The sequence below is a fragment of the Petaurus breviceps genome, unplaced genomic scaffold (genome assembly GCF_028583685.1).
Source record: "Petaurus breviceps papuanus isolate PSGF00001 unplaced genomic scaffold, PetGlider_PUasm1.0 98, whole genome shotgun sequence".
In the NCBI taxonomy this organism is placed as follows: domain Eukaryota; kingdom Metazoa; phylum Chordata; class Mammalia; order Diprotodontia; family Petauridae; genus Petaurus; species Petaurus breviceps.
The window spans coordinates 6,019,774-6,040,229 of record NW_027187460.1 but is presented as its reverse complement, the minus strand read 5'-3'; the positions used below and the strand labels follow the sequence as shown (position 1 = coordinate 6,040,229).

General features: G+C 38.2%; 1 protein-coding gene across 3 annotated transcripts in view; it reads right to left on the bottom strand.

The window, feature by feature from the left end:
* Positions 1-20,450, bottom strand: part of AGO2 (argonaute RISC catalytic component 2) — a 174,736-nt gene extending 154,286 nt beyond the window's left edge. For all 3 annotated transcript variants that reach the window (XM_069081216.1, XM_069081217.1, XM_069081218.1), the window contains exon 1: positions 20,302-20,450. In XM_069081216.1, the coding sequence (XP_068937317.1) occupies positions 20,302-20,323 (22 nt within the window). In that variant the 5' untranslated portion in view covers positions 20,324-20,450. The remainder of the gene's footprint in view (positions 1-20,301) is intronic.
* Positions 20,451-20,456: the final 6 nt, after the last annotated feature.

Genomic DNA, 20,456 nt, shown 5'->3' with positions numbered 1-20,456 from the left:
GGAAGCTGTATGTGCAAGGTGAAACCAAGCACACCAACTCCTCTTGGACTCCAAAAGGGACAAACCAGTCATCTTATGCCCAAGATTCCTGGGAATCTAAGGACCCTGCAAACTACTGGCCCTATTTCCAAGTTCAGTGCTAGAGCCTACCTGGCCTCCTTAGTAGCCACAGTTTTTGAAGGCCCTAAAAAGAAAATTTTCACCACCAAAGTCCTTGGCACTGTCAAGGAGTTCAACATCTGAAATGGATATGCTTTTTTATAAATGGAAATGACATAAAAGAAGATTCATTGCTATCTGCTTTGCCACTGCACCCTTGGGACTGGAATCATAGGGCCTTTCCATCTGACTTGAAACCTTTATAGTTCTCCTATATTCAGAGTTTTTCCCACTATACTCAGCAGCTTCTCTTGTGCATGTCTAGCTGTGGGTGTTTTTCCTTGCCTTGTGTTATGAATCTCATCCATACATTATCATCTGTTTTGAATTAACATTTAATATTGAATTACAGCACGATGGTGCCTGATGTCTGCTTTGTTTCTCTAGGCTAATTGTTTAATATTTGAATTGACTGTAACAATGCCCCAATTCAAGTTATAACTCAGACCTTCCAAAACAAAAAAAAAAAAAAAAACCACCAGAAGTCATTTAAAAGGAGAACTATTGACATTTTATTAAGAAAAATGCTTTCTCATATAAGTAAAACTACTTAGTTTTTAAGTCTGAGCCATAAGTATTTTTTAAAAGCTGAGAGAATTTTAACTTAATCTCTAAATTAGGTAGACTTCAGGCTTACATATATTTAGAACCACCTCAGCATTATGTGCCTTCCTTGTATACACAAAATTCTTTTGGTACTTTGGTAACTAAACACCTTTGGAAGATGGACCTACTTTTTACTGAATTATGCTAATAGTATTATACTGAAGCTGAAACAAAGGAGCTTCACTAGATAGAAAAGAGCCATAATAAAGTCTGTTAGCACTCACACTCTCTCTCTCATTGTGTGTGTGTGAGAGAGAGAGATTAAAGTGAGAGGTAGCTTGGAAAATTGGCTACAGGTTCCTCTTAGGGGTCAGAAAACCCCAGGTCCAAGTAACATCTCTGACACATACTGGCTATATGACCTTGACCAAGTCTATGTCCCAAGCAACTTGGACTTTAAAGTTGTAGAATAGTGGTAGAACAGAATAGTGGTAGAATTACATTAACACAAGGAGGTTCCTATAGCAGAGAAATCACAGGCCCAGAACAAAAAAATAAAACTATACTAAGACTGTGTATGTGTGTGTTATGTTCAGTGCAATAATTCCATTCAATGTACATCTACTAATTGACCTTGATATGACCAAATATGCACAAGGCACTGTGTTAGAGAGTTTAGGGGATACGTTAGAAAAAAAAAGAGCAGAACATTAGTGGTACACTTTAGAAAACAATATTTATATTCAGAATTGCCTGCTCCTCAGTATGTAATACATCATAGGAGGCAAGAGATCTGCAAGATACGCTTAACTAAAAGTAATTTTGATTGCTCTGGGTTATTCTTTGAATTTTAGAGATGAGGGATCTAAAGCCCAGGAGAACTCAGTGACTTTATCAAGATTACACAGGGAGTCAAAGGCAGTTCTCTTTGCCTTCATGAAGCTTATAGTCTAAGGGAAGCTATGACAAAAGGAAAAATGTTAAAGTGCAACAGAAGGTATAATACACTAAAGCAATTCAAAGAAGGGAGGAATTATTTTTTTTAATTTAAATGCTTTATTAACTGCTGATTTACATCATTCATTTCCGCCAGATTTTGAGTTACAAATTTTCTCCCTGTTTTCCCCCCACCCATCCCCCCAAAACAGCAGTCCCACAGGATATCCCCACCTCCAATCTGCTCTCTCCCATATTTTCTCCCATACACGTTTCAACTTTTCCAGTGGATCTCTATGCCTGAAGGGAGGAATTATTTAAGTAAATATACTTTTTGTGTTAATTTCAGTCATTTTCATTAAATTATTAAACTACCATGCTTTCACTGCTTTTTTTCTTTAAGTCACAGAAAGTATACACACATAACTTTGGATAGGAAAAAAAAGGTTTAGATGAAAAACTTCTTTCCTGAAAGCTACATGGGCCAAAATAACCTTCCTGACCTTGAAGAATAACAATTACTGTTATCCCACAAATTGGCCATGACCAGTTAAAGTGTAGAACTCATTCTAAAAGAAGTTTCAACTCATAGTAGGTAGATACAGCAAAAGTAATGGAAACAATCTTGAAAGACAGAAGCTACATAAATGTTATTATGACTCTACATGTAGCAAACAAAATCAGAAACTTCAATTTCATATATATTGTTGCAAAGAGTTCTGGAACACATACAATACTCTTAGTGAATTGTAGAAACTCTAACTGTATACAATGAAGTTAGAAGAAGCTACAGTTTAATTTTTCCTATATTTGGTCATGTTAGTTGCTATGGTAGGGCAGCTAAGGTGGTGCAATGGATAGAATGCCCTGGCCTAGAGTCAGAAAACTCATCTTTCTGTGTTCAAATTTGGTCTCAGATATTTAGTAGCTGCGTAACCTTGGGCAAGTCACTAAAGCCTGTTTGCATCAGTTTTCTCATTTGTAAAATGAGCTGGTAAAGGAAATGTTGGTGGTCACGAAGGCAAACATGACTAAAATTACTTAACAAGAAAAGTTACCATACTTCCTTAAAAATGATGCTATTTTGCTTTAGCAATAAGAGAAGATTTAACCCCAATTGCCCTGCCTTCCCCCCTACAAAAATAAGTAAGTAAATAAACAAAATTTTTAAAATGGGGGCAGCTATGTGGCACAGTGAATAGAGCACCGGCCCTGGAGTCAGGAGGATCTGAGTTCAAATCCAGCCTCAGACACTTAACACCTTCTAGCCGTGTGACCTTAGGCAAGTCACTTAACCCCAATTGCCCTGCCTTTCCCCCTCCAAAAAGCAAAAATAAATAAATAAACATAATAGCAATAAGAAAAAGAAATTGTAGAAATTAGAATATACAATGAAGAAACAACGGTATCACTCTTTGCAGATGATATGATAGCATACTTAATCCTAAAGAATCAACTAAAAAATACTTTAGCAAAGTTGCAGGATATAAAATAAACCCACATAAATCACTGACATTTCTATATATTACTAACAAAGTCCAGCAGCAAGAGATAGAGAAAATCCATTTAAGATAATTGTAGAAAATATAAAATATTTGGGAATATACTTGCCAAGACAAACCCAGGAATTATATGAACACAATTACAAAACACTTTTCATACAAATAAAGCGGTACCTAAATAATTGGGAAAATATCAATTTCTCATAGGTAGACCAAGCTAATATAATAAAAATGGCAATTCTACCTAAACTAATTTATTAATTTGTGCTATACTAATCAAACTACCAAAAAATTATTCTGTAGAAGTAGAAAAAATATTAACAAAATTCATCTGGAAAAACAAAAGATCTAGAATATCAAGGGAAATCATGAAAAGAAATGCAAGGGAAAGTAGACTAACTGTACCATATCTCAAACTGTATTATAAAGCAGCAATCTATCAAAACTACTTAGTGATGGCTAAAAAAAAGAGTGGTGGATCAGTGGAATAGGTTAGGTACACAACACACAGTAGTCAATGACTCTAGTAATCTACTGTTTGATAAACCCAAAGACTCCAACTTCTGGGATGAGAACTCATTATTTAACAAAAACTGCTGGGAAAATTGGAAAACAGTATGGCAGCAACTAGGCATTGACCCACATCTTACACCACATACCAACATAAGGTCAAAATGGGGAAGTGATTTAGACATTAGAGTGAGACTATAAGCAAATTAGGACAGCAAAGAATAGCTCACCTGTCAGGTCTATGGAGAATGGAAGAATTTATGACCAAACAAGAGACAGAGAACATTACGGATACAAACAAAATGGATAATTTTGATTATATCAAATTAAAAACTTTTTGTACAAAGCCAATGTAACCAAGATAAGAAGAGAAGCAGAAAGCTAGGAAACAATTTTTACAGCCAGTGTCTCCAATAAAGGTGCCTCATTTCTAAAATATATAGAGAACTAAGTCAAATTTCTAAGAATACAATTCATTCCCCAATTGATAAATGGTCAAATAGAGCACCGGCCCTGGAGTCAGGAGGACCTGAGTTCAAATCCGGCCTCAGACACTTAACACAAAAACTAGCTTGTTACCCCAAGGGTTAAGTCACTTAACCCCAATTGCCCTACCTTTCCCCCTCCAAAAAAAAAAGCAAAAAAAAATAAAGAACTAAAAAAAATTATGCTTTACTATCAAGAGATGCACTGTTATTAACAACACCATGAAGATTTTACTGAGTGGTTTGTTTTTTTTCAACAGAGTAATGTTGGGGCTAAAGGGAGATAAGAAACAGTGTCTGTCCTTAACTGGATTACAATCTAAGGAGCAGAAGGCAGGGTAGGCCTTAAAAAAAAAGAATAGACAATACAAGTTTAATGTTAAGTGTTTAATGAGCAGTAATTGCTAAAGGAATTGCTGGAAGCAAGTATTCACAAAAGACCTTAAGAAGATGGGGTTTAAGATGAACTATTGGTTATCACAGAGGGCACTTCAAGAATTAAGAGAAGCAAACCCAGTTTTTTTCTTACATCCATTATCCCATTACTTAGGAATTCCTTAGTCCTTTCCCCTTCTCTTTTATGATGTTTTCCATTAACTTTCTTAGGTTTCTAAGCTTCTCCTCACCCCTCTTGGATTCTCAAATCCAGTTTGGGCCTAGAGGCCTGCCTTCTATTCTCACTCTCTCTTGTTTTCACTCCTCTTCTTAAAGCCAACTTCCCCATTTTCTCATCTTCCCCTCTTGGTTAACTAATCCAGCTCATCTTTTCTCCCATAAAAACCTGATCTGGGAGTGCTCCATACCCTGGGATAGTGGTACTGAAGATTAAATGTTCATAAGAAACTATACTTCTCCCTATCCAGCAACAAAGTAAAATACTAACTCTTCATCATCTCTGCTATTTCTCATGAAGGAAAATTGCCAAATGCTAGCTATCTCTTTCTACCTCCAGCACACAGCCAGTGTTCTCCAATACCACCTCTGCAGCTTCTGATAATAACTTACCTTGGCCAAAGAGGGAGGAGAATGATGGGGGGAGGGAAGGTCTTATGATGTGGAAGAAAAGTCCTTCTTGATCACCCCTACCCAAAACCCCAGGCTCAGATAAGACATAGCCTGAGGTCTCCTCAGAACTATCCATGGACCAGTGGATTCATTCTGGAACACTCCCTAAACCAGTGAAATTCAAACAAAACAAGGTTCCTGAATGTATAAATATGGATGGACCCTAGATAATAAAAATATTAATTTTCACATGTAACCAACACATTAAGCACATGCAAAACACTCTGATAGGTGTTGGAGATTTAAAGACCAAAAAAAAAGAAACAGTATCTTTCCTCAAAGAGCTTATTCTAAGCAGTCAGAAAGCATTTATTAAGTGTTTATTATCTGCCAGGCACTGCACTAGGAGCAGGGGATACAAAAAAAGACAAAAATATGGTCCCTGTTCCTAAGATTACATTATTCTAAATAGGGAGGGAGCATTCACAAAACTGTACATAAAAGATATATACACCATGTAAATGAAAGCTAATCTCAAGAGAAGAATTAAGTGGGGGTAAGGAAAAGGAGTGGAAGAAAGACTAAGAAAAGTCTCCTACAGAAGGTGGGGATTTCAGCAGTCTTGAAGGAAGCCAGGAGGTAGAGGTAAGGAGGGAGAACACTCCAGGCACAGAGAACCAACAGTGTAAAATTGAATAGGTAGGACAGAACATCATGCTCAAGAAACAGTAAGAAGGTTAGAGTAGCTGAACTGCAGAGTATTTGGAGGGAAGTAAAGTATTAGACTGAAAAGATAGAAAGGGGCCAAGGTTGTGAAGTTTTTTTTAAATGCCAGATGATTTTATATTTTATCCTTGAGATAATAGGGAATGACTGGGAGTTTATTGCATAGGGAGAGTGACATGTTAAGACCTGAACTTTAAGAAAAATTACTTTGGCAGTTTAGTGGAGGATGGACTAGAGTTTGGAGACCTGGGCCAGAGAGACTAACCAGAAGATTTTTGTAATAGTTTAGGTGTGGGATGATGAGGGCCTGTACCATGGTGGCATCTGTATAAGTGGAGAGGAGTGGACAATAAGAAAGATATTATAAAAATAGGAATGACAGGACTTAGCAACAGATTGGATATTGGGGCAAGAGGTTGAAGATGGATTCAGGCAAACATTCTAGCCAAACAGAATTTTGTTGGTTTCTTGTCTAACTGACTATCTCTTGTAGATTTGTGTCACATGTAAATTTAGTGAACATTTTCTCCAGGTCTTTATAATCAAGTCTTTTAAACAGCACAAAGCCAAACAGACTTCCTTCTAAACTGATATGAAATCATTAGCTACTGTGCTTATAAGTCCATCTATTCTGAATCCACATAACTACTATCTAACTCTTCCCTCCATTTCTCCATCTACAATAAACAATACAAGAAACTTTTGTGACATATAACCTATATCAGATTGCTTACTGTTTTGGGGGGGGGGGCTAAGTGAGAGGGAGGGAGAAAATTTTGGAACTAAAATGTTTTTAAATGTTAAAAATTGTCTTTACATGTAAGTGGGGAAAAAAATACTATTAAAAAATTTTTGTGAGAGGTTTTGCTAAAACTTAGCTAAGTTCCTATGCATAGCATTCTCCTGATCTATCAGTCTACTAATCTTGTCAAAAAGCAAAAATAAAAAAAAGCAAATGAGGTTAGTCTAGCATGACTTGTTCTTGATGAAGCCACGTGAACTTTGCAATTGCCACTTCCTTTTCTATCTCTATGTCAACCATTAGTTTCATAATACATTTTAGAATTTTGCCAGGAAAAAGTTAATTTCATAGGCTTCTGGATTTGCAGATTCTATTCTCTTTGCTTTTTTTTGTCCAACAGTTTTTAAAAAATCACTGATAGTGGTTCATCAGTCAGACCTACTGATTCTTTCAGCATGCTAGGATGTAGTCTGAATGATGTGATTTGGGCTCCTCCATAGTAGCTAGGTGCTCTCTTGCTGTGTCTCTACTTGTCTTGAGCATCAAATATCTTTTAACCATTTTTGCAACTTTTCAGTCGTGGAAAAGAAAAAGAGTCAAAATAATAAACATCTTTGCCTTTTCTCACCAAGTTTGGTAATCCCATCAACCTCAGTAATGCTCTATCCTTTATTTGATCATCATATTTTCACCAATATTGCTTGGTTTTCTCCTTGTTTTCCTCCTCAGCTCCTTCTGAACTTTAGCATTCTCACAGAGCCATGCCATGATTTAATAAATATACTCTATTACCCATACTTGCCTCTAATACCTATATATCTATACATGTCTTTTAAGAATCTAAATTGGTTAGTGAATTTATTATACATACACATAGGTTTCTTTAGACAACTCCCTCCTCACCCATCTTCATTTTCATGAGAACTGTCTTATTTGTTTTGGTTTGGGTTTTTTTTGCTTTTTGGAGGGGAGTAGGGCAATTGGGGTTAAGTGACTTGCTAATAAGTATTAAGTGTCTAAGGCCATATTTGAACTGAGGTCCTCCTGACTCCAGGGCCAGTGCTCTATTCACTTCACCACCTAGCCGCCCCTAGAATTGTCCTTTTGGGTCTTCAGAATGTCATTAGTGAAAACTTCCCATCGCTCCCATGCTCCCTCCCTCTGTAAACTTCACCTAAGCTACTGCAATAACTTAAAATAGTTTGAGAAGAGGATAATGGTTTCTGAATGCTGACTTCTTTATGTCATGCCCTGAACCCCATCTTTTTTCCTTATTCTCCCACTTTATGCAAGTGAGAATAACCTACAAGAAGACTTTCCACTTCTCATTAATCTTACTGTCTTCTCTCCAATTTATCCTGTATATATCTTGTTTGTACATAGTTGTTTACATATTGTCTCCTTCATTAGGACTGTAAGCTCCTTGAGAACCAAGCCTATGGTGTTGGGTGGTTTTTTTTTTTTTTTTTGGTCTTTTTTGGGCCTTTCTTTGAATTCACAGCATTTAGCAGAGTGACCTGGTACATAAAAATTGACTTGATTTGACTCTCTTCAAAACCATTAAATACTTCCTCCTTTCTGTTATCTCATTCCTACCTATCTAAAGCTATAAAAGAAACCCTAATAAAGATCTGCTGCTGCTATTTGTCCTTTGCTCTAGAAGAGGATCATGACATCAGAGATCTGATGCCATGACATGAAAGTGAACTGGATTTAAGTGAGGGAGGACTGTGCAAAGTCACCAGCCTTACTTTCTTTTCCAGAGCTATCTAGGTCCAGTGGACAGATACAGATCAAGACAACTAGAGATAGCCCAGGATTCAATGAAGGACCTTGGCCTTTTCTTTTCAAGTCTCTAACAGGTCTCAGTTGGACTAAGATGGGTACCCACTCAGTGAATAAGGCTTAATAAAAAAAAAATGAGGCAAAGAATGACCTCTTTAAAAAAAATAAATAAAAATAATAAAGACCTAAACCCATTAGAAATGGAATACTATCTTCTTGCCTCCAGCTGGGATCAGAGTGCTTAGAATTAGAATGAATCTTAGAAGTCATCTATTCCAACTTCTTCACACTAGACAAAAGGAGTTATGAGGTTAAGTGACTTGTTTAAGGTCACACTTGTAACTGAACCCAAAATTTGAACCAAGGTCTTGACTATAAACCGAGTGCTCTTTCCACTCTAGGAATGTTATCTCTACCACTATATCATAACAGGCAGCAAGAAACCTCTACTTTCCCATATTTAATGCTGATTTTTTAATCCACCCCCAAAACTCTTGATGGTTGCTAAAGTTAACATTATATACTGATTATCTTTTTCTAAAAGACCACAGAATCATAGATAATAATCTCTGTTAGAAAGGAACTCTGAAATTATTTGGGTGTGAGTCCCCCCCAAAACCCTTTTCTAATTACATTATTCATTCCTAGGATATCCCCAAATAGTCATCCAGCCTCTGCCTGAACCCTTCCAGTGAGGCAGGAACTCACCTGTCAAAATCTCAATATTCAAATGAGCTGTCAGAAGATGCTCAATTCTGCCCCTTAATGTCCAGGATCTGAAAAAGCATTCATGTTTCACATGGTAGAGTGGTGGTCTCAAATGTTGATTAAATTAAAGATTCTCAGTTTCTCAGTCTGTTCTTGTGGTTGAGTTGTTTCAGTCATGTCTGACACCATCTGGGGTTTTCTCGGCAAAGATACTGGAATGGTTTGCCATTTCCTTCTCCAGTTCATTTTACAGTTGAAGAAACTGAGGTAAACAAGGTTAAGCATCTTGCCCAGGGTCACATAGCTCCCAAGTGTTTGAGACCAGATTTGAACTCATAAAAATGAATCTCTTCCTGATTCCAAGTCCTGTGCCATTGAGCTAGCTAACTGCCCATATCTGTACAATGATCTATACTTGATATGTACAATTCGGATAATAGTATCCACCTTATCTACCTCACAAGGTTATTGCAGTGCTTCACTGGAGAATTCAAGTACTCAAGTCCTTTGTAAACCATAAAGCTCCATACAAATGTTTTCCATATTTAAGAAATCTTAATCTTCTGGAACAAGGAAACAAAACACCCCAAACTGGCTGAAGGTTAACACTAGCTTTTCTAACTAGCTAGGAACAAAAAAAAAAGAAGAAGAAGAATTGGTCCTACCCAGCACAGAGACCTGAACACAGCGATTGGTCAACAAATGGTGAAATGTGTTGAACTAGTTCCAGCAGTTGGTATCAGTGGTTGTAATTCAGTGTTATTCCAACATTGTGGCTATCCCAGTAACAAAAGCAAGTTAAATCCAGAAATATGGTTGCCCAGAATTACATTTATTTCAGCATTTATGTAATTTTACATAGAATAAAAGCTAATAATTGGCAAGACTCATTTGCTTGATATTACATCTCACTCAAGCTTTGTGCCTACATTAAGTACTTAAATATTATTTCATATTGATGGGGTAAAAAATAATCTCTCTCCCTATATTCATCAACATCTCCTAACTAAAATATACAAATTTATGGTCTATAGAAAGAATTCATGTGAAGAGAGCCAATCATCATGGACCTAGCCAGAATAGTTTGACTCCAAGATTGCCTGATAGAATGCCAGGAAACAAAGCTCTAAGCATGTGGGGCGAGCAGCTAAATAGAAAAATGAGGAGTAATCTCATTCACATTACAAACATTTTCCATTCAGCCACATCCACAATTCTTATGTTTTCATGCCTCCTCTCTCTTAGAAGCACCAAACACACCAGTTTTACTTTGGATAGTTCAAAGTCACACTCTTTAGTGTTGAATCCCTTTTCCTATTAAATTACCTATTAAATTCAAAATGTGAACATAACCACTAACGGAACTGTAGTAAGTTACTATGAAATAAGTATCTGTGAGTTTTCTTCTTTTCTTCTCATCAGGCCCTGACTAGAAAAGGAATCACAAGAGTCTTCAGTTTTCATCATGTGAGTTCCTCTACCAGATCAAGTCTGTCTCATCAAGTCACTAAAACAACTGCTTATCATCCTTCTCCCCCAACCATCCCCCACACAGACAGTGGGAATGCTCACACAGATTAGATAAATAACAAGTGAAGTTTTTCTACCACTTTCAAAGTATAAATTATCACATTTGAGCCACCAAAGTGCAAAGTATCATCCAAGTATCCAAGTATCTTTGAATATTCCCTTCCTTTTACCTGGAAGTTTCTTTATATCCTTTCCACTAAGACTCAACAGTTCAAAACCTTAACCCCAAACTAGTTACTCAAAAACAAACAGTCCCCAATTCACCTTAATCAGAATGTTTTAATTTGTATCCACTTATATTAAGTTTAATATAATAACTGCATTTATATGGCACTTTAAAGTTTGCACAGAACTTTACAAACATTTTATTCTTTTAACAACCCTGAGAGATAGGTGCTATCATTATCCCCATTTTACAGATGAGGAAACTGAGGCAGACCATAAGTGACTTGCCCAAATTTGCACAGGCAGTAACAGGCAGAATTTAATCTCTGCTCTTCCTGACTCCCCATCTAAGCTTCTATCTATTGCACCAGTTTGCCTAACTAAATTAAACTTCTTTGAGATTAGCATCAAATATTCAATTTTGTAAAACATCTGACTAAGACACTCAATTTAGTGCTCAGTAAACAGTGCAAGCTAAATTTAAAAATCTGAGCAAAACCATAATAGTTAATAAAATTGTTCAAATTAAAAACTGCTAAGATAGAAACCTTATATTCTTTTTATTCAGATGCATAAGAAATAAAAATCAATATGCATTTAAGTACTTATTATGTGCCAAGTACTGTGCTAAGAGTTCGGTGTACAAAGAAAAAGCAAAAACAAAATAAACCCAGTCCCTTCCTCGCAAAACTAATGTGAGGGGAAGAAAAGACAAAATATACATTGGTAAGCATGTGTGTTTGTGTGTGTGTGTGTGTGTGTGTGTGTACACACACACTATATACACAGAGAAGATACACAATAGGTAACCTTCAAGGCGAAAACACCAGTGGCTGTGGGATTGGGAAAGGACCTTTAAATTTGAATTCAGAGATTCTAAGAAGCAGAGGTGAAGAGGGAGGACATTCCAAACAAAAGGGGCATTTAATGCAAAGGCATGGAGAGGAGAGATGAAGAATCTTGTGTGAGGAAAAAATAGCAAGTAGGCAGTTACGGCTAGCTAGACCATAGCATGAAGGGATTAATAAGAATGGAAAGATAGGATGAAGCCAAGTTATGAATAGCTTTACCGTGTTAGGAAGTGGGGATGGAAACATAAAAATTAAAACAGGCTCTGCCCTCAAAGAGCCTATATTCTATTGCGGAGGCAAACAAGTACATAAGAATACACAAAACAAATAGAAAGTAATGGAAGGGCTAGCATGTGAGAAGAGAAAAAAGACAAAATATTGGCAGACACACTTCATTGTTTTAATCAAGGAAAGTTGTCTAACCAGAATCTAAACTAATAGGAGACCATTAAAACTTAAATCTTATTTGATCCTCACAAGTCTATCCATTTTACAGATAAGGAAACTGAGGCTTAGAACTGGTAAGCTACATGCCCAGGGTCAGAGTTAATGTAGACAAAGGGATTTAACTTCCTCATTTTGCAGAGGGGGGCTAGAAGTAAAAAACAATTGAAGGGGTTGGATGACATAATCCTTAAAGTCCCTTCCAACTCTAACATTCTCAGACTCAGTGATTTGCTCAAGGTGACACAAATCATTCAGTAGCGAAGCAAGAAAACATGCATTTATTAAGTGCCTAATTCAGGTTTCCCTGAATCCAGGCCTGACACCCAATCCACTCAATGTACCAAAGTCAACTCTAGTGCTTTTACACAGCATACCTCACTAACTCTGAAAAAGTTAAAAGCAATTTAATTGAAGTCGACCAACATTTACACATGTGCAAACAAAAGCAAGAACAGTTAAGCTCTAAATCAATCAATTAATAAACATTTAATAGGGGGAGGCTACATGGCACAGTGAATAGAGCACCAGCCCTGGAGTCGGGAGGACCTGAGTTCAAATATGACCTCAGACACTTAAGACTTACTAGCTGTGTGACCTTGGGCAAGTCACTTAACCCCAACTGCCCTGCCCTCCCCTCTCCAAAAAAAAAGCAAAAAAATAATAAAATAAAATAAACATTTAATAGCCACCTACTATGTGCTAAACACTAGAGATACAAAAAAAGGCAAAAGACAATGCCTACTCTCAAAGAGCTTACAATTAAATGGGGGGGGGCAGGAAACATGCAAATTTCTAACAAAGCAAGCTATATACAGGATAAAAAAGGAAATAATTAACAGGGTGAAGGCATTAGAATTAAGAGGAGTTGAGGAAGGCTTCCTGTAGAAAGTAGGATTTTAGTTGGGGACTTAAAGTAAGCCAGCAAAGTCAGTAGTTGGAGTAGAGGAGGGAGAGTATTCCAGACATGGGGGACAGCCAGAGAAAATGCCCAGAGCCAGAGATAGACTGTCTTGTTCATGAAACAATCAGGAAGCCAGGGTTGCTAAATTTAAGAGCACATGTTGGTGAAGGTCTAAGACTGGAAAGGTAAGAGGGGGTTTTGAAGGTTATGAAAGGATTTGAATGCCAAACAGCATTTTGTATTTGCTCCTAAATGCAATAGGACATCATTGGAGTTTGTTGGGTAAGGGTGTAACATGATTAGATCTCAGTTTTAGGAAAATCACTTTAGTGACTGAATAGAGGATAGACTGGGAATGGGAAGAAACTTGAGGTAGGCTGACCTACCAATAAACTATTGAAATAATCCAGGCATGAGGTGATGAGGACCTATACTGGTGTGGTGGCAGTGTCAGAGAAGAGGTATATTGAAGATGAAATTATCAGGCCTTGGCAACAGCTTGGATATAGAGGGTAAGAGATAGTGAAGAATCGAGGAAGACTCCTGGGTTTCAAGCCTGAGGGACCAGATAGATGGTCTTTCCTTCTACAATAACAGGGAGGAGGGGAGAGGTTTAGAGAGAAAGATAATCAGTTCTCTTATGGAAATACTAAGTTCAAGATGTCTACTGGACATACAGTTTGGAATATCTGAAAGGCAGCTGAAGATTTAAGAATGGAGGTCAGCAGAGAGATTGGGGTAGGAAAGGTAAATTTGAGAATCATTAGCATAGAGATGGAAATTAAATCCATGGGTGCTGATGAGATCACCAAGTGAAGTAGCATATAGAGAGAAAAAGTTCCAGGACAGACCCTAAGGTTACAATCTATGTCTCAAGTTCCATTACATAGATAATTCAACTCCCAAAAGCCTACACTAAGAAAGGAAACTACAAAAAAAGTTTTAACTATCTTGTTCATAATGAATGGCAATATTTATGAAATTTATGGATTTTCTAGAGATATTCTAAAGGAGAAAGGATTTAAACATATTGACCAGTCATCAATTTCCTTCATCAAAAGAGGTATTGTGGAGGTAGTGGATAAAGAAAGGATCTTAGAGCCAGGAAAACTTGGGTTCAAGTGCCACCTTTGACCCATACTGGTTGTGTGACCTGGGGAAACTCTTTAAGACTATAACAATTGCAGAGAAAGTGATGGCCTGCATTTCTGGTAAAGGGAGTTTCCTCACCACAGAGTTCCCTATATAAAATGAAAATTACAGGACCATTCCATATCCCTATCCAATACCTGGGTCAAAAAGAAATCAAGCAAATCTTTTAAAAATTATAACCTTCATACTTATTAATTCAATGCATTTATTGTATCTACCATGTGGGACAGTGACATAAATTATTCAAATCCCTGGCTTTAAGTAGCTTACAACAGAGTAGAGAGAGGCAGCTCAATTGACAGTGGGTAGAAAGCAGACCTTAAACCAAGGAGAACTGTGTTCAAATCCCACCTTGGACAAATACTGGATGTGTGTCCCTAAGTATGTCACTTAACCAATCGGCATTGGTAAAGGGAGCTGCTTCCTAAACCAAGGAGTTCCCTGTACCACAGAAATCAGATATCTAGACCCCATTCCTAATAAAGCCATAGGAACTAGTAAGAGGGAATTCAATTAAGAGACCTTATCATTGGGGAATCTTATCATCCTACAAGTTGAATAAGCCTTGAATAAAACCTCATTAGTATCTTCTGCCCCACTGAGAGGCAGTTAGGTGTGTGGTACAAGTAGATAGAGTGCTTGGCCTGGAGTGAGGAAAACATAAGTGCAAATTCACCTTCACATGCCTGCTAGCTGTGTAACCCTGTGCAAGTTACTTAACCTCTTTGTCTCAGTTTCCTCAAATGTAGAATGAGGATAATAACTGAACCTACCTCACAGAGAATGAGGTGAGGTCAATGAGACAATATCTGTAAAGCACTTAGTACAGTGTCTGGAACATAGTTGGCCCCATATAAATACTTAATCCCTTCCCCCATGAGCTCCAAAACCTCCTTTTAAGAAGGGAGCCCAGGTCAGCCATCTGACCAACTCAGGTCAGTCAGCTATACTCCCTTCCTTATTTTCAGCTTCCGGTTGGGTCCTTATCTACTCCCTATAAAATGGTAAGCTCCTAGAGGACAGGCATTGTCTTTTATTCCTAGCACTTAGCATACTGCCTGTCAGCTACTTCCTTCAAGAAGAAATCTTCCCGAAGTGTTGCCCAAATTACTTATAATTTATTTAACCTATATATTCTGTATTTTTTTTGGTACTTATTTTAAGAGACTACCAGAGGGTAAACACTTCCCCTTTTTAAAAAGTCTTAGCACCCCCAGGCACAGAGTATGTGTTTATCCAGTGAAATATCAAAGAAAAAGGGTATTTAACAAGTCTACAAAGTAAAAGTAAGGGGAAAACAATCAGAGAAGATTAAAAATGAACTAACTTGTATCCTCCCAGTAGAAAGTTAGTTCCTAGAGGGCTTTTTTTGGTTTAGTAACTCTAGCACCTAATATTATGTATTTATTGTTTTGCAAACTGAATGAAAACAAGTTTAATTACTTCGTAACAAAAACCTTAGGTTTAGGAAAAGAATAGGGGTTGAGGATGAAGTAGGGGCAGTAAGTTCTTAATGAATTAAACAAGCCGGAAAAATCACCAAGAAAAGATATGAAGGCAGTTTTGGTGATTTAAGAATAATATCCCAAAATAGAAAAACCCAAATCAATTAATATATCTGAATAATCAATTTTTTTAAAATTCACAAGTATTAAAATCTCTATGCCTCTATCAAATTTATCTTGTAAAGCTAGCATTTTAATTGATAAGAATGCTAAATAAAATAGTATTCTCCAGAATCAGAAAATTGAAGAAAGCACTATCTGAGTTAAAATTGAACCTCAGATAATAGCTGACTGACTGATCTTGGGCAAGTCCCTTAATCTATTTGCCTTAGTTTCCTCAACTGTAGCACCTACCTTCCAGGGATGTTCTAAGGATCAAATGAAATACTATTTGTAAAGCACTTAGCATAGTGCTAGAACATAGTAGGTAATACATAATTATTGTTGTTTTTATTATACCACCAAAAAAAATCACACAAAAATTACCAGTTAATATCATGTTAGGAAAAAACTGGATTATAATTTAAAAAAACTATTGTGGTAAGCAATGATGATGAGACAATATTTGTAAGTTTTACACTATGCTTACCACAGTACCTGGCACATAGGTGATGTATAACAAATGTTTGTTCCCTTTCCTCTTCCCTATTTTAATTGAGAAGCAAAGAAAAATGAAATCTGAAACAAAAAGGTTTCAGAATGAATACTACTTCTATTACAAATTAAAGCATAAAAACAGAACAAACCTAAGATCTGAAGCAAAGCATGTAAATAATAGATTTTACATTAGGATTCACATTAAACTCTCAATAACAAATTTTATCAGACACAATGGATCACAATGTCCTTTAGCCCACCTTTCAGCAATACAATCAATGAAATTTGGCAACCTCTATTTACTTCATGCCATACAACCAGGAACCAGGGAGAAAAATCTGCTATCTACAGCCAAAAACCTCTTAGTATACCAAGAAACATTAAAAAAAAAAAAAAAAACGATTCTCTTTAATTTGCATCTCAACATTTTCTCCCTACATTTGCATCTGGACCAAAGAGGCAAAATAATTACTAGCCAAAGGAAAAGTTTACTATAACAACTGAAACTAAAAGTGCCTTCTCAGACTAGCTTCACTGTAACAAGACGTAAGATACAATTTCACACTGGAAATCTGTAACACTAAAGTTCCATTCCTGCTTTTATAGAAACAAACTTAAAGGAATGGGTATTTTACAGAATGGGTCACAAAGGAAGGATTTAAATTACACTACCATGATGTTTCAGTATTTCTCAACAACAAAAAATGTAATCCTGTTTGGACTGCTTCCACGTATGGCAAATATCATAAATGATTATTGGTAGCAAAAATGCAATAATTAGCCATGCAATATTTAGTGTAAATCTAATAAAACTTCTATCAGACTCGACTGATTTAGAAGAATGAAAAAAATCTGATTTTAAGTAAAAATTTTAAATAAATTATTCCATAAATTTTTCTTATTTTACATTTTATCTTTAATGAGGGTAAGGAAATTCTATTTTTTTTTCAAAACCAAGAAGAAAGTAAATACCAAGTGGACTTCACTTTCAGTGTCCACCAATTGAATTTTATAATTCTATAGGACTTTACTGTGATGTTACGAAAGAAAATCTCTTGAATATTTTTCATTAATTAACTCAGTTTTAGAACTGAATATTTATAATAATACTAGAATTATTCTATCCCCGTTAGCAAAGATCTCCTTTTGTTTTCAATATCCTCCATAGTCTTAGCCTTGCTTTGCATACTTGACAAGAGTATGTTGAATTATCTAACTACAGGCAACATGGAAGAAATAAAATTAAATCTTAAATTATTCCATAATTCAAACTTTTAAGTTACATCATCTTTTCATAATTCAAATTTCTAAGTTTAGTATATTACTAAGAAATCGGGTTTTGAAAAACCTACTTTATTTTAACTAAAAGCATATACCTTAAATAATTTGAATTAGTTGATTAGGTATGCATATATACAGGCTAAATTCTGTGAATTTCTCCCCAAAACTACTACTGACCAAGACAGCATCATATGGCACTTTTGATTTTTTCCCTCACCAAAGACTGAATTTTACACATTTCATACTACAATATTACAATCACTTGCAAATCAATGTTATGGGTTGTCTCAAGACTGTCTCTAGAAAACTGCAGTGTTTAAAATCTTAGTATTTTATATCCTAAGAGCCCTCAAATTTTTAAGTTTGGAACATGACTAATTCATGATATTATCTAATATACCTTTAAAAATGCCAGTGTATCAAAACAAAAATAATCATTATTCTGTCGATAATTAATTACTAAGCACCAGAGTTTTTTTTAAGTTTAGTATAGTGCCTTAAGATAAAGCAGGTTTGAGACAGATATTTGACATCTACATATAATAAATGTAGAGATAACTATATGTAAAAATATGACGTGCTATGAATGTTAAGGTGGGGCTCTGAAGGTGGAAGAAGCATCTTTTGGCAAGGATGAAAAACAGCTGAGGTTGTTGCAAGAAAATCTACCTGTAGTGTATAGGGTATTAGATGGGTGTAGTGAAACAGGAAGCACATTTAAGGTGGTAACAGATAGTAGAAGGCTTAGAACCAATCTTTGCTCTGCTTGGTATAGTGAGAACGATCCAACAAAGTGGAGATGCCTGGTGGATCCACCTGGCAGAATTGTGCATTAAGACATTTAAAAGAAGAGACTGAAGGCAATGGAAATATTAATATACTGACAATCACCATACCCAGTTGCTAATCAAATCAAAAGTTTTAAATCCCCCTTCCCTTTCCTACTCCCTTTTAAAACTGATGGCTTCAAGCTTCTGAGAACTTGTCTACCAAATAAGAGGGGCTAACTAGGAAAAGGAGGCGCTAAAGGATAACATCAGGCCTTGCAAGTTTCATTAAGTAAATTCTAAAAGGAAAAGCAACATATTAATGGAAGAAGGCAAGATAATTTAGAACTATGATGACATATATAAAACAAACAAATGTTTTAAGGTTTCAAATCCCTATCGGGAGAAAGTTTGAATCTCCACCAACAGGAATTGGCCACAATTCAGCCCTTCCAGACCTGCCTCACAGGGGAAGCCGAAAAGCGCTTGCAAAAAAAAAAAAAAACACCACAAGAAACTGAGTTCACCTCAGAAGGTTTTAGGACAAGATAACGATGCACAATCAATACATTCACTCTCCTTCGAGCAGGGCATTAGGAATCTACGCCCCACCCCCACCCCCTACCCCCCCAGCCCAAACAGGAACTTGAACCAACATAGTAAAGAGGAGACGGGAAGGAAACCCTGAGTAAAGCTAGAGAAGGAATTTCCACCCCTCCCACTTCTTCCCTCCCCCGATCCCCGGTCAAAAGCCCCCAGATACGGAGCCCTGGGATTTAATCCGACCCATGGCGGGATACGGGGGGAAGTTCGGGCATGTGGAAGAAGAGGGGATATACCAAGCGTTTGTTTGTTTTGAAGGGAAACCAGAGTAGGATACGGCTTCCCCCCCAAGTCTAGTCTCAGCCCCTCAGGCTCCTCGTGGGGCCTAGGTGCAGTCCCAGAAGCCGCGGGGGCTGTAAACCCCCTACGGCCAGACGTCTGGCGAGGAAAGCGGGAGGGCGGTCGGCGGTGTGCAAGGTCTTCAATGGGGGGGAGGGGGGAACAACTGGGTCCCCTCCTCGAGTAAGAGAAAGGAATATTTCGGTTTTGTCTTTGTATCCCCGGCGCCTGACACATAGAAAGCGCTTAATAAATGCTGGTTCGATTTGTTGTAGTTTTCTCCCCAGCTACTAAGCACTTTAAAAAGGAGGGAGTCCAGGCAACTCCGGAGGGGAGGAGGAGACGGCCTAGTAGAGGGAGGTGTATGAGTGACTGTGGGTTTAAGTGGCGGGGGGGTCGGTGGCGGCGCCGGCGACCAAGGGGACTGGAAAAGGGATGTAGGACTCAGCTTAGCGGCCGCCACTTGCCACCCCCAGCCCCCACCCCAGGTAGGAAGACGACCCTTAGCCGAGTCCCCAACAGAACTGGGGATGACCCGCCGCACCCTCCGGACTGGCTCGAGGAGCTGAGACCGGGGCCTGGGGCGTGCGAGGAGGAAAGTCGGGGGTGCGCTTGGCTCCCGGGGTGTGTGTGAGGGCGCGCGCCCCGCACTCAGCCCCAGCAACAGCAGCCGCCCAGCGCCTCGCGTTCCCTGCATGTGTGTATGTGTATGTGTGTGTGTCTAAGTGCGCGCTCCCCGCTCTCAGCCCCCAGCAACAGCCACCACAGCCGCCGCCTCCGAGCGCCTCGCGCCCTCCGCTTTGCTCCTGGGGTGTGCGCGAGCGAGCGAAGGAGTGAGGAGCGTGCGCTCAGACTCAGCCCCTGCCCCAATCGCCCCGCCAGCGCCTCTAGCCCCCAGCTGCTCCCCTGAGGTGTGAGTGTGTATGTGAGTGAGAGTGCACGCGTCCCGCTCTCAGCCCCCAAGCCTTAGCCGCCAACAGCCCCACACATTTCAAAAGGGGGCGAGAAGAGAGAAAAACCACCCCTCCATCTCCAAACGGCCTTCTCCTTGCCCCCACACCCCCCCACCCCGAGCCGGTAACCACGCTAAGAACCTGAGTAAAAAGCCCGAGTACTCACCGGGTCCTGCTCCCGAATACATGTCTGTCCCTGGGCAGGGGGGCTCCCGGGAGCCAAGGAGTGAGAATCAGGCCCCCCCAACGCAGCAGCCGCGAGCGCGGTCCGACCCTGCGCCTTCAGGCGGGCGCCTCACCAAACAGGTTTACGCGACACAG